The following is a 15084-nucleotide window of genomic DNA, read 5'->3' as shown; positions in this document are numbered from 1 at the left end:
AAAGAATCAATTTTTATAAGGGAATAATCAATCTATTTTTTTTAAAGGAAAGAATTACAGAATTTAATACTTAATTACAAATTTTTTTACAGTCAAATCTATTTAATTTTTCGTTTTGTTGATAGAAACCTATTTAATTTTTTATTTATTAAGGCTTTAAATAGTTTTATTTTTATTTTTATCTTTAATAAAAAAAATGTCAAATGGTTAATTAAAATTTTATAGACTACTAGAAAAATATATATTTAGTAAACTAAATTTAGCACAATTACTTTGGGTATCTTAGTGGTTGAGGGAGTTCTCTTAAGAAATTCTTTTATCATATCTTAAGATCAATTCTTCATACACTTCCTATATATATTTGTTATGAATTATGAGTTATTAGGTTGAGCCAATGGGTTATGCTAACTAGCTGGGCAACGGGTTGGGCTAGAAGGCTAGCCCACCGGGTACCCATGAGCATAAAAACTAGCCCACGGCCTGACCCACTGGGCTAGTGGGCTACATATGGGCCTCAATAACAACAAGCCGGGCTGCCCATTAGCTCGGTGAGCTGTCGGGTTTCTAGGTCAAGCTGTGGGCCATGGGCTATTTGATGACCCTTAACCCTAAAAAAGAACTTTCATTTTTTAAATACAATTGAATTTTCCTTTTTCTAAATAAAAATTGAAAATCATTTTTATACAACATACAATATTATTTAATAACTTTGTAAGGCCTAGCCTTCCCAATACTTATCCTATTCCTATTTTATAGAAATTTAGGTTACAATATTAAGTTCTCCATCATGAAAGACTCAATTGCAATCTTGTACAGTTGTATGCGTTCATTGTGGCACAATAGTAGAAAAACTGAGATCATTTACCGAGATTTCATCCATCGGCATGAATTTAGCCACTGAAAATGCAGGGTGTTTTGGCTCAGGAAGGGCTACTAATTCACTTCCCAGCATAACTACCACAGTCGACATGGTGGGTCTATCTTGTGGGTTTTCCTCAACACACAAAAGTCCAATATGTATGCACTTTACAATTTCTGATGTCGAACATGATTCCATCATGAAGTTGTCCACAAACTCTAATACTTTATCTTCACACCACAATCTCCATGCCTATCAATTTAGATTGCAAATGGAGTTATACTTCATATATGCTATCCCATTTCCCTTTTTTCTAATTCTAATTCAAGAAGAAAAAGTTAACATACATATGCAAGGAGTGTCTGAGAATGTTCTGTAAGGTAGAAGCCACTACTCCGTTTTCCACTAATAATCTCAAGCAAAATTACACCAAAGCTAAACACATCAGACTTCACAGAGAATGCTCCTTCCATTGCATATTCTGGAGCCATGTATCCACTTTTCGGATACCAACATCATCATTATTATTTATTTTATTATTAAAAAAAAACAAGAAGAAGAGAAATAAAAGAAGAGTGACTTACTATGTTCCTACAACTCTTTTGGTGTTAGCAATATTTTGGTTTTCAGAAAAGATCCTCGCCATTCCAAAATCTGATATTTTTGCAACCATGTCATGGTCCAACAACACATTGCTAGGCTTTAAGTCCCTATGAATGATTTTAAGCCTGGAGTCCTCATGAAGATATAGAAGTCCTCTAGCAATCCCGCTAATAATATTATAGTAAGTCTTCCAATCAAGTTGTGAGCGCCTTTTTGAATCTGAAATTCAATTTTAATGATGAGTTATGACATCATGAACAAATGTGAATTGTAGAAGTCTACAAGAAATCCAAAATACTATCAGACATATAAAACATAACGTAGGAAGAAACAAACCAAAAATAAAATTATCAAGGCTTTTGTTGGGCATGAACTCGTATACAAGCAGCTTTTCATCTCCCTCTATGCCACATCCCAATAGCCTCACAAGATTTTTGTGCTGAAGTTTTGCAATAAGTACAACCTCATTTTTGAATTCCTCTAAACCTTGTAATGACTTCATTGAGAACCTTTTGACTGCTATTTCCTTTCCCTCAGGTAGCACACCCTGAATGAAATAATCTCAAAACAGACAAATTCAGGTCCAAATTGTTAATTGGTGTGGATTGTATTAGATGACCATTTGAAGACTTTTGCGTACACGACAAAAATTACATTATCTCACTAGATTCATGTGACTTTGGGTACAACTTGTTTGCCGTAGTCTTTATTGTAATCTTTCCTTTTTAGTGTTTTCAACGTTTCTCTATGTTGTGGCATCTCTATTCGAGAGGTTAATTTTCCGCCTTATATTTATTCTTTATTTCAGAAATGATAAAGATTATATTGATTCTATATACCTTGTAAACTTTACCAAATCCACCTTCACCAATCATGTTGTCATCTGAGAATTTGTTTGTGGCGGCTTCAATTGTCCCAAAGTCAAATTGCAAGGATTCTACACTTGTTATTTCACTTGTAGCTAAACATCCAAAAATAAATAGATGTAAGAGATTACACTAGAAAGAGCACCGATTTCAGATATGTTGAGGTTAGAGTTTGTACATAATCAATATAATCTTTATTATTTTTGACAATTTACCAGCCATCCTAGAAATTTAACTTTTAAAATAGTAAGGAATTTATATTGTTTTTCACGTGCGGCTTAAAACACAATCTTAATGAAATGATTCCTTCTCGTGTACTTTTGAAAATGAGTAGTGTGTGACAATGGATGTGAACATAAAACCAGTTGCGTACCATGATAATTTAGGATGCTGTCAGATTTCTCAGAATTCAATTCGTTTATAGCATCAGATTTCTTTCTTGCTTTCCTCCTTCGGAAACAATAAAGCAGAGTGACTAGCACCACAGAGGCAGCGATTGTAACACCAATAACGATAGCTATTACCGTTGAGATTTTGCCTTTACCCGCAAAAACAATAACATGGTAGTGAAGTGGAGTAATTAAGCTTCATCAATACAGATGATCGAGGGTGAAACTTGAATCAATAATATTTAATTTGAATTGTAAAATGGATCATCTTGATATAGGATATGTACCTTTTGGTCCAGATCCTGTTGCGGGAACAGCTTGTACCTGGTAAAACGCAAAAACTTCATACCTAACGTTACAACTAGGATTCAGAACTCGACCCCCTCTCTTTCCACGAAAAGCTGTGGACAAGTTTGTTATGGCTTCCCGAAGACACCTATTGCAATCAAAGCTGGATAGGTCAGGGAGGCACTGTACAAGGTTGTATAGCGTTTGCGAGTCAGTGAATTTGGTTTCTTTGGTACCAAATCTTTTAGCACCGGACGAAGCATTTGCTGACGCCAACGGCACCAAGTCACTCAATGTTTTTGCCGCAAGCTGAATGAATCGATCCGGCTCTGTTATATCCAACAAGTTCCACAGAATCTTACTCGGCTCGTCTTCCATGATGGAGAAGAATGATCGATTTGAGTAGCGTAACATGCATTCATCATACCATATCACGGCCTCTTTTTCTTCTGGGCAGTACAGCTGAACAATCTCTTTGGTCGATGTTGAAACGCAGTCTTTGCACTCACTGGTGGTGAGGTCACCGCGGCAGAGGAAGAGGCCGTAAACTGTGTTCTCTGGTGTTTGAGTTTGTCCCACGGTGGTGTTGTAGAAACCGGTTTCGCGAGTGGAATTTGCGGAGAGGAAAGAGAGGAGGTTATTGAGGTTAGACTGGTAGGTGCTATTGGGGGAGAAAGTGGTTTGGTTTGAACAGAAATGGTAGCGGTATTCGGCTGCTTCACTCGAAGGCTTAGAGAGGCGAGTATGGAAAGGAGCACTAGGTGCATGGAGACACTGAAAGAATGGATTTCCATTTATATATATGGACAGTTTTGTGCTCGTACTGCGCTCAGACTAAGGAGTCTCTGGTGTCTCAGGTGTCAATAATACTGAGATCCAATGAAGAAAGCCAAGCCACATACCGTTGAACTTTTCAAAAATGATTGGGTTTGAAAAATTAAAATCAGTCAAAAGGAGACTTCTTTTTCCACGATTTGTGATTCATTAATAATAAAATTGTTTTTTATTTATTTATTTTGAGAGGTAAGTAGTGGAGAGGGGAACCTGCGATCTGAAAAAGGACTACCATCAAATATGGTATCCATTAGCTTTGGCAGGGGTGGAACCTGAAATTAAAAAAAGAAAAAAACGAAAAAAAAAAAAAAAAGGAGAAATTTATAAACCACAAGATAAATAAATAGAAATTGAATTGAAGATAAAGAATCTCCTAACTTCTCATTGAGGGGGACAAGCCCAATCTCCCTGCTAGATTCATAATGAAGAGCACGATAAGGGGCAACATGTGGAGGCACTTTGCTCCATATGATGCCCCAAGGCCATGGTGGAGGAGGACCATGGTGGGCAGAAACGAATTTTGATGTTGGGCAGCAGCAGGTGGTGCTGACCCTACATGATGATGCATGGCATTAGTGGCTTGGTTGATGGTTGCCTTGTGTGTGGGCTTGGTGGCATGAATGCAAGGCAGTGCTGGGCTGCTGTGATTATGATATGCTGTGCAAGGCATTAGGCTGGTTGGTGCTGGCAGAATGCATGGACTTGAGTGAGTGGGCTGATTGCAGTAACTTGGTGTGCTGCATATGGACATGTGATATGGGCTGTGATGCTGATGAAAAGGGATTGGGCAGGGGGCCAAGCCTTCTAAAATGTGATGGAACAATTGGTTTGGGTTGCTAAAGCATGGGCAAAAGCCCTATAATGATGTGCTGATACATGGGCTGGCATGTGCAGAGTGTGCAGCAGCAATTGTTGACAGTTATCAAGTAGTTTCTGGCTTTCTGGATGATCAAACCTGCTGTGTAGGGGTTGGAAACGTGGAAAGCAAACCAAGACAGCATCAGACAGAGGTGTCCTAAGTCAGACCACATGTGGCAGCAAGTCCTGGACAAGGGTAGTTACTTGGCAATAACTACTGTGACAATTTATTCTGTATATTTATCCTAGGCTATTGGGGCTGTCAATGGCAGGGAGTGTATGTTTTGCTTAGATAATTTCATGTGTATTCTCCAGGCTTCCTTTGTACTTGGTATTGAGTAATAAAGGTTGGGGTTGGTGCCCTGTAAATACTGTGTGTGCCGTGTGTGTGCAAATTTCCTTAATAATTCTGTTTTAAGTGATTGCTGCAGTGTGGTGTGGAGTGTTGGTTGAGACTAAGTTAGGGGCTTAGTGCCATCACAGGCAGAAAATTTAAAAGAAAAATTTGAGCCTGTGACACACAGTCAAGTCCGGCGTGCACTGACCAAGACTGTACAGCGACTTTGAACTCATGAATTCATCTTCCTCCATCGCAAACTTCTTACCCAAATCAGAGTTCGACGCTCTCGTCGCCAAAGGATTCATCGCGTTGGCCAACACATCGTTAAACTGATCATTCTCTGCCCTGTGATATTCTGTGTGCTAATCAAGAACATATCAGGGACTTCGTTGATGGTAGCAAAGATGGATTGGTTAGAGTAATGTAAAAGGCACTCGTCGTACCATATTATAGTGACTTTGTCTAGAGGGCATCGCCGCAATATGTCTTTACTTGCAGTGGCACTGTAAGTGAGTGTTGACTCAGTTTTGGTAAGGCTAAGCAAGGTAATTAACCAGAGAGACAAAAGGAGCTTGGGAAATTTGAAATAACGCATTTTGGTTGGTTATACCTCTTACAAGTACACCGATCGCAAGATCACCCAATATTTGTTCAATTTCACGTGTAATTATTTTTGTGTTTTTTGGTAAGTTGGACAATGGAATAAAGTCATAAAGGTGCAGTTTGGCCTCAACGTCTGCGTCTGGAGGCTGCGTTTTCCTCCTTTTTTTTTTTTTTTTTTTTTAAAAAAAAAAACGTATTATATATCACCAAATTCATGAGGAAGTGAGAGAGGGGGGAAAAAATTTGAAACTCATTTTTCAGGTATCAATTTTGGAGTGAAAAGATATGTCATCTCTCTTTTAAGTTTGTAGTTTGCATTTAAATATAAAGTCCTTGAAATGTGATTTAAATGCGAGAGAGGTCATTGTGACTTGCTTTTCATGAAAATTGAATAAACCAAACGAGCTAGATCTGAAAATTACATGAATGCGATGTATGTTCCCTTATGTTTATCAAAAAATTTATTGAAATTATATTAGAGATAGAGATCATAAAAAGGTAGAAGAGATCTCTCCCACCCTAAGCCACCTCTTTTCAAAAACTCAAATGACTAATTAGTCCCCCCTCAACCTCATTAGCGAATCAGAGGAATATGCTATCTACCGTTATACCACTCATTAGCACAACTTGTTTTTTAGAAGTATAGGGTTCGAATCTTCCTCTATACAGCTGCTCATTAAGAAAGTATGATGTGCACGACAATACAAAAATAATTAGAATTTGCTTGTTAAATTACATATTGGCCCTTGATTATTTGAATATTCTTATTAGCTCGTGCAAAAATTCATGTCTTTAAGTATAATAATTTACTTTTTCTATTTTATATACTCAAATTTTAATATACTTCATATCATATTATCAACTGTATACTACATTTAATTAAAATATTAATTTTTTTTAATTTTTTTAAATGTTTATTTTCTTCACACACAACAATCATAATACACTCTTTTTTTTAATCATCAAGATACATAAAGAAAAAAAAATACTATATAAATAGTATTAGTATAAATGAACACAAATACAATAATAAATCGTATATATTTTACGCATTTTTCTATTATTCGGTGTAAGTGCCGTTGGTATAAGAGCACTTGCAGCAGTGTAGGTAAAAAGCTATAATGCTATACTTTACCTACACTTTCACTAAAATGGTGCTGCAGCAGTGGAGCAAAAGCTAAAATTTTTAGCTGATTCGCTACAATGCACATCTATTTATAGATGTGCACTGTAGCTTGGAGCTAAAAAAAAAAATTAATTTTTTATTCAGCCACATTAAAATATTGGCTGTTCTCTCTCTCTCTCTCTCTCTGTCAACTCTCACCTCTCTCAACTCTCAGCTCTCTCAACTCTCTCTCAACTTCATCTCACTGCTGCCAGCCACCTCCATGCCGCCGATCCACGCTGCAGAACTCGTCGCCGATCCACGCCGCAGAACCTCGCCGTTGATCCACGCTGCAGAACCTCGCCGTTGATCCACGCCGCAGAACCTCGCCGTTGATCCACACCGCAGACCCCGGCCTCGACTCTCTCAGCTCTCTCTCTCAACTTCATCTCACTGCTGCCAGCCCACCTCCATGCCGTCGATCCACGCCGCAGAACTCGTCGCCGATCCACGCCGTAAACCTCGCCGTTAATCCACACCGCAGACCCCGGCCTCGATCCACCCCGCCAACCCATTTCACGCCTTACTTGGTTTTTTTTTTTTTTTTCTCCGCTGTGGGCTGTGGGCTGCGGTTTGGTGGTGGTTGTGGTTGTGTGGTGTTGCCGCCGATCAACCGTGATTGTTGATGCCGATCGGAGTGCTTGGAGATTTGGGTTTTTTTTTTTTTTTTTTTTGTGCCTGCTGTGAACTGGTGGTGGTGGTGGTGGTGGTGGTGGTTGTGGGTGTGGATATGGCTGATAGTGGTTGGTGGTTGGTGCTGTAATTTTTTTTAAGTAAGATATATTATTTTATTGTAGTGTTTATATTATTTTATTGTGATGTGTATATTATTTTATTGTGTTGAAAGCTAAAATAGATGCACTGCTGTAGCGTGTGTGTAGGTAAAATAGATAAAGTGACTTTTTGTGTAGCTAAATAGCTAAAATTTTACAACCACTGCTGTGAATGCTCTAATGTATAAGCAAAAATGGTCATAAGTAAGAGCAAATGTCAAAACAAAGGCTACAACGAGAAGTACAAAGCAAAAACCGGCCGAAACAAATTGACAGAGGAAAAGGCCGATACGTGAGCGGTGATTTGTCACGTGTTGGACGTCAGTCGATAATAATTCAGGGTCGGCAAACAAATCACAACGTAATTACAAAGTCACCTCCCAGCGTTGTTGGTCCCACTCTTAACCGCCACGTGGAATGAACCCAACAAGAAGAATCAAAGACACACACCCAACCCCAACAGTAAGTAACACTGTGCATTTAACCTCTCTTGCCTTATTAGCTTGCTTTTTTTTTTTTTTTTTTGGTTCCTATTGAGTCCAATGCACGCAAACTGATGCTATGGTGGGTGACGTGGCATCCGAGCTGGACTTTTCAACCACAATTATTAGGCAAAGTTGACACGTGGCGAATCATTGATAGACCTTAAGTTGTGATTTTTTTTTGAAAACATACATTAAGTTGTGAACTTAGGTCACTACGGGCAGCCTCTCGGGCAGTGCAGTACTTAACCCTAATGGCCCCTTTACCTTTGCGGAATAGGCGTGGTTTAGAAAATAATAAAATATTAGTAAATATTAAAACTAAATAATATAAATAGGGAGGGGATATATATATGTGTGTTCTCATTGTCTAAGAGGAGAGGGTCAAGGACAAGCGTGCTCTGCGCTTTTGAGGAAGAGAGAGAAAGAGAGTATAATTAAACTCTTTCACAGAGAAGAGTTTGGTAGGACTTGTTAATGGGGATTTGATCGAAGGTTTGGCTGCAATAAATTTGAGAGTTTGAGGATATATATTGCATTGGGTCTTTCTTTGCTTATATATATATAAGCCAAAGAGAAAAAGAGAGATAGCGGTATTTCTGGGGAAGAAATTTGCTTTGCTTTGTTCTTGGAAGAAGTGGTAGTTTCAGTCAGAGAATATTTGGGTCGTTGTTATTTAAAGAAGGAACTACACAGAGCGTTTTAGAAAGTGCTTCTTTAAGGCCTTGGTACTTCCAAGACTTTGGTTTTTGCTCTGGTTTTAAGGCTCTTTTTTGTGTTTCTCTGGTAATTTGAAAGACGAGAATGGTTGAGATGGACTGGCCCTCTTCTTTGAACGAATACGACAAGCTTGTCATTCGGATGAACACTCCTAGGTTTGTTCCTTTTCCTTCTTCTGTGAATTCCACTCCCTGAGTCTGGATCTTTGGCTTTCATCCACAAACACACACAAACAGAGTTGCTTTTTAAAAAAAGAACAAATTTGTCTTGATGTTTAGAAAAAAAAAAAAAACATTAATTTTCTCTTTGATTTTGCTTCATATTGCAAAATTTCGGTGCCGTGCGTTTCTTTCCTGTTCTTTGATTTTGATTTGAATTATTGTTGACTTGTATGGTGATCGTAGTGGTGCAATTTTTCACAGATTATTTCTGAATTTTTTTTAGTGTTAGAAATTGATTCTTTCATCAACATCGTACCAGTATTTTCAACCCTGAATTTTCTCTTCTTTCCTTTCTAGAAAAACTTTCTGAAGGAACAAGTTTATGGTATTTGAGTCTCCCTGAAATCCTTTCTTTATTGGAAAATATATTACTTTCCCTTATGCAAAAAATACTTTTCCAAATTCTTCCGAACTAAGAATTCTTCACACGCTATGAAAACATATTTCGACCGTCATTTAATTAATTATTGACGTCAAATTCATTATTATTTAATAAGTTTTCTGACTTTTCCATGCTCACCCCATTTTCTTTTTCTTTCCTCCAGTAAATTCTTACAACCTGTAAAGACTTTTCAAAGACCTCGTTTTTTTTCCAATTCAAATTTTGAAAAATTAAAAACGAAAAAGGCTCTCTCTGACTTGACTTGTCTCTGCTATTGCGCAGGGTCGTGATCGACAATGCCGTTTGCCCCACTGCGACTCTTGTCACGGTACGCCTCTCACGAAACCTCTCAAGCACGAAATCAAATTTTCAATGAAAACTTTTCCCAAAAAACAAATTTGACTAACTGGGTTTTTTCTGTTTTTCTCTTTTGCTTAATTTACAGGTTGATAGTGCTAGAAGGCATGGAATTTTACTTGAGGCCGTGCAGGTTCTCACGGATCTGAACCTTTCCATCAAAAAGGCTTACATATCTTCAGATGGAAGATGGTTCATGGATGGTAAGAGAAAAAAATAAATTCAAGCTTTTTAATTTTTATTTTCTTTTTGTTAAATTAATGGTGTCCATGCTAACGAGCGCCGAATTGGCGCGCATGTTAGCTTAAACGTGTTGTTTCTGGTTATTGAAAATTTCTGAAACATGTGTTTTGTTCTGTTTTTGGTTGCAGTTTTCCATGTGACTGATCAAAACGGAAACAAACTTACGGATGAGAGCGTTATCAGATACATTGAACAGGTAATTATCACATTCAATGCCTAATTTATTGCCGTTTTAATTTTAATAATTATGGTTTTTTTTATTAATTAAATTTTGTTTCTTTGTTTGGTTATTTTGTGAACAGTCTATGGGCAGCATTCACTATGGTCGGACTAACGGCAATAACGGCCTAACTGCCCTAGAACTAACCGGAACCGACCGTGTTGGTCTACTATCTGAGGTTTTTGCTGTGCTAGCTGACCTTCAATGCAATGTTGTGGAAGCTAAAGTTTGGACTCACAATGGCCGAATTGCTTCACTAATCTATGTGAAGGACTGTGATTCCGGTTGCCCAATTGAGGATTCCCAGAAAATAGACCGAATCGAAGCTCGATTGAGGAATGTACTCAAAGGTGACAATGATATTCGCAGTGCTAAGACCTCAGTGTCTATGGCGGTCACGCACAATGAGAGGAGGCTGCACCAAATGATGTTTGAGGATCGTGATTATGAGCGGAAGCCAATTTTGAAGTGTAGTGATGACTGTCCCATTGTCACGGTTCAGAATTGGATTGAGAGGGGTTACTCTGTTGTGAATGTTCAGTGCAAAGACAGGTCGAAGCTTTTATTTGACATTGTTTGCACGATGACAGACATGGAGTATGTTGTTTTTCATGCTACTATCAATACAGCTGGAGACAGAGCATATTTGGTACGTAAATTTAATACCAAAACATGAATTGGGTTTTTGCTAACATTAATGTCTCCAATTGAAAACACTGACTCTTTTTTATTATTTGGTACAGGAATTTTACATTAGACACACAGATGGGACCCCAATAAGTTCTGAACCAGAGAGGCAACGCGTTATTCAATGCCTACAAGCTTCAATTGAGAGAAGGGCTTCTGAGGTACACTTAATTGTCTTAATTTCACATACCACAATTGCATTGTTGAGTTGGTCATTTTTAATATATGCTTTTATTAGCTTGCTTGTAAAAAAAAATGTTAATGGTGTGATTGAATTTATTACAGGGTGTGAGGCTTGAATTATCCGCGGAAGATAGGCCGGGGCTTTTGGCCGATGTTACAAGAACGTTCCGAGAGAATGGGCTTAATGTGACGAGAGCCGATATATCAACCGAAAGAGAGCTGGCTGTGAATGAGTTTTATGTAACGGATGCAGTTGGTAACACTGCGGATTCAAAACTCATTGAAGCTGTTAGACAAAAAATAGGGTTGAGTAATTTGAAAGTGAAGGAATTGCCAATGATTTGTCATAAGAAGGTTGAGAGTGAAGAGCAGCCAGTTGGGGTCGGTGGGGCAGTGTTATTATCACTTGGGAGCTTAGTGAGGAGGAATCTATACAACTTGGGATGGATCAGATCTTATTCTTAAAGATGCTTGTTTTTCTTTGAAATGAGAAGGGAATTTGGGATTGTAGAGCTTAAAATATTCTTTGCTTCAGGTTTGGACATTTGTGTACATAAAAAGAGGAAGGTGGTGGAATTTGGTGATAGTAGTTATAGTTGGTTGGGTTTGGTTGGTTGAATAGATGATAGATACTTTGAGAGAGAGAGAGAGAGAGAGCGGGGGCCTCTCCACCGTATTAAAAATGTGTCGCTTTATTTGAAGAGGGATTTGAATTAAGGGGAAACAGGTGGAAAAAGTAAAAGGTTGTGTTGTTGGTTGGGGGAAGTTTGTGGGATATAGAGGTTATTGCTGGCAAGCACAGAGAAAAGTAGTAGGTAGATGAATAGGGAATTTGTTTCATACAGAACGAATGTGTACATATTAATGACTTTGTTTATCTCAAGTATTTTAGTTTTTAATGGTTGACTTGATTTTTTTATCAAATTTATATCGTAATTCTCTTTGCAATTTAAATTCTCTTTACCCACTAGCTCTTTTTTAATTTTTCTATATTTATCTAATAAGTTAGCGACTACACAATTAGGCCACTTCTATAACAATTTCAAGTAAAAGAGCTTTAACCCCTTAATGTACTTTCATATCCCTCCAAAAACAAAATGAGAAAGGCCCTGGTTCTATCCAAATAAGGTGAAAATCAATATTCCTATCTTATGTGATAAATTATATACTCTTCTTTTTTGGACATTTAAATTGTTGTACTTTTGGTCAGGAGACTTTTACTAAAAATGTCTGGTTTTTCTGCAAGAACTTGTTCCTTTGTTGTATAACATTAAAATGGCTTTGGAAGAGTAGGTGAGCAGAATCATTTGGAACTTGCTTTCATGAATAGAGGAATTTATATTACACCTTCACTTTAAATGCGAATGGACTGACAGACGGTTATATGGTTGGGACTCATAAATGACAAGTGCGATGGTATTACGCCTACCTCCATTCTAGCCTTCATAATTAGGTAATGTTCACATACGAAGGAAAATGACTGCCTTGAATTTCAGGTTTGTAAGGTTTCAACTTTCAAGATTTGGTAGCAATGGGAATCATTCAAAGTCTATTACTCTTAAGACTCTAAAAATCAGAAATAGTTGTTCAATTTTTTATTATTATTTTTTTCTTCCTCCTCAGCTTGCATTCTAAGCTTATACATGAAATCAATTTAAAGCTATAATATGGATATTAGTTCTTGTTATAGTTGACTATATATTCTGATCCCTTAGATAGTGATTTCCAACGGTTGATATTGACATGTTCTGGAACGAAATACTTGTTCTTTAGCATTGAGAATAATAACTTGACCGAAAGTAAAAATAATTTTTTAGCTGGAAAAGCATAATTTTTATTTTATTAAGTTGTGAAAGGTTGAGGATTCAAGTTATTTGCTCAACTAACAAAATTTATTTCCGCCAAACAAGATATTTGAGTCTAAACTCTTTTAACTTGATGATGATAAAAAACAATTATCATAAATTTGTTAAAAAATTAAGGATACACAGCAAATATTCTCAAAATTTGTGCAATCTTAATATTTAATTATTTAATACAACTAAGAAGCCTAATATTTATGATTGAATAGATTTTTTTTTTTTTTTGAGAATTATGATTTTTTAATTTTTTAATTTTTTATGATTGAATAAATTAAAACACAAATTTCGTAATGATTTAGCTAGGTGACATATTATAGATAGTGTGACATATGATAGATAGTCAAAATAAAAAAACAAAAAAAACAATATATAAAAAATAAAACAAAACAAAATTGAGTGAGTAAGAGAGAGGCGGCTGGTTGTCTTTACTATGTTTTTATCTTGCAAAAAAAAAACACCAGAGCTCTCGCGACAGATATATATATATATATATATCCCAAAAGTGAGAGTTCCTAATCTAATCGCAGCCTTGGATTCGTCTCATTCTTTTGTTTGATCATTTATAATTTTATATTTCCTTATATCCAAAAAAAAAAAAATCTAGCACATTGGATACTAATTGGATAGTTCTTATTGCTTTTAAGATTTCATCTACCTAGCTTGAGATCCTTTGCTAAAATACTGTACTACTACCTGGACTACAACAAATCTCTTCATTGCTTAAAGTTTTTCATCTTCATTTTAATATTCACTACACTTCTTTTTCCTCACCGACCTTTTGCCCCATTTCTTCATTTCTTTCGGTGAATAATCATAAAGCTCCTCCCATGTATTAACCTCATACAATTATTAAACGTCTCTATGTTTGGTGACAATAGCAATTTTAAGCTTCTTCAATAACTATTTCTTTTCCGGATGAATTACTTAGATATAATATAACGTATTTTATTCAAACAAAAATACAAGCAACAAAAGCTACAACTCTGTCGGTAGAAATTTAGATAGTTAAGATTATAAAAGTCTATAACCTATGACTAGCTAGCTACAAGTTACTGCTTCCAAAAAAAGGTAAATTAGCAGTGATTAGGTCAGATATGTTGACGATAAGGTACCCTGTCCTTGAGATTCTAATGAAAACTACCCTACCTCTGACATTAACAGCAATACACAATTACATAACATTTTCATCCATATAATAATAGTTACATTTGTAGCATTCCTCTCTATTCAAATGTAGTACAGATATGCCAACTAAGCCAAATCTAACAAGTAACAACAATAAATTTACCCAATATATATATATATATATATATATTCCCCATTTTTTAAGCATTTAGTAATTGGAAATAGCTTGTATGCATTGTACTAATATACTAAACAAAAAACTTAACCTTTAGACACGTTTAGTAGACTGTAATAGACACTGTAATGTAATAGATATTCTTATGGCATAACTATTCAGTTGTTTGGTTATGTTTTTATTACAATGAATAATTATTCATTATGAATAGCTATTCTTCAAAATAAGGAATAACTATTCCTTATTAAAAGTATTGAATATCTATTCTTTCACATTATGTAATAACTTTTAAAAAAAAAATTTCCTAAATAGCCATTAGTTGCCACATCTTCAAAAGAAAAGAAAATAAATTTTCCTTATTGTTAATTATTAGCTCTATTTTGAACACCCTAAAATAAGTGTATTTTAAGAAATTTGACTTAAATTTTTTTTAATTATACATTCTTTTTATACTCTCCTAAATTATGGATACATATTCAGGATTTTATTCCTAAATGGTCACCAAACTAATGAATAGTAATACATATTACATTTCAACTTAATATATTCTTTGTAATACTTATTTATATTCTTATGTAATAATCATTACAGTGTACCAAACGTGCCCTTAGTATTACAACAACCAATAAAAGTGTTTTCTATCTATAGAGAGACACATTTGTAAAATAAATGGTATCTTTTTTTTTTAGAAAGTTTCAACCTATGTCGTCCACTCTTGATGATAGATCTTTATCATCAGACCAAGACACCAATCAGTTTTTGGTGTAGGCAGAGATTGAACCTCAAATCTCTTATACAACTATCAGAGACTTTACCAGTTGAGTTAACTGGAATCCACAAAATAAATGA

The 15084-nt window shown here is 36.0% G+C and overlaps 2 protein-coding genes across 2 annotated transcripts; one reads left to right on the top strand and one right to left on the bottom strand.

Moving 5' to 3' along the window:
- Window positions 1-644: 644 nt before the first annotated feature.
- Window positions 645-5342, bottom strand: LOC112036325 (cysteine-rich receptor-like protein kinase 15). The gene is made up of 8 exons (XM_065776908.1): window positions 5220-5342; window positions 3005-3839; window positions 2702-2866; window positions 2302-2423; window positions 1799-2009; window positions 1444-1681; window positions 1207-1357; window positions 645-1111 (listed from the first exon to the last, which is right to left on the bottom strand). The coding sequence occupies exons 1-8, from the start codon at window positions 5340-5342 to the stop codon at window positions 827-829; spliced, it is 2130 nt and encodes a 709-aa protein (XP_065632980.1). The 3' UTR covers window positions 645-826.
- A 3073-nt stretch (window positions 5343-8415) lies between these two features.
- LOC112038650 (ACT domain-containing protein ACR8) lies at window positions 8416-11997 on the top strand. The gene is made up of 7 exons (XM_024071477.2): window positions 8416-8935; window positions 9666-9711; window positions 9829-9943; window positions 10112-10179; window positions 10286-10852; window positions 10947-11051; window positions 11176-11997. Exons 1-7 carry the CDS (start codon window positions 8865-8867, stop codon window positions 11536-11538), a joined length of 1335 nt encoding a protein of 444 aa, XP_023927245.2. The 5' UTR covers window positions 8416-8864; the 3' UTR covers window positions 11539-11997.
- Window positions 11998-15084: the final 3087 nt, after the last annotated feature.

This window comes from Quercus suber, unplaced genomic scaffold (genome assembly GCF_002906115.3).
Source record: "Quercus suber isolate HL8 unplaced genomic scaffold, Cork oak 2.0 scaffold_144, whole genome shotgun sequence".
NCBI lineage: Eukaryota > Viridiplantae > Streptophyta > Magnoliopsida > Fagales > Fagaceae > Quercus > Quercus suber.
Note: the sequence above shows the minus strand (reverse complement) of the source record. Positions and strands in the feature narration are given on the sequence as shown.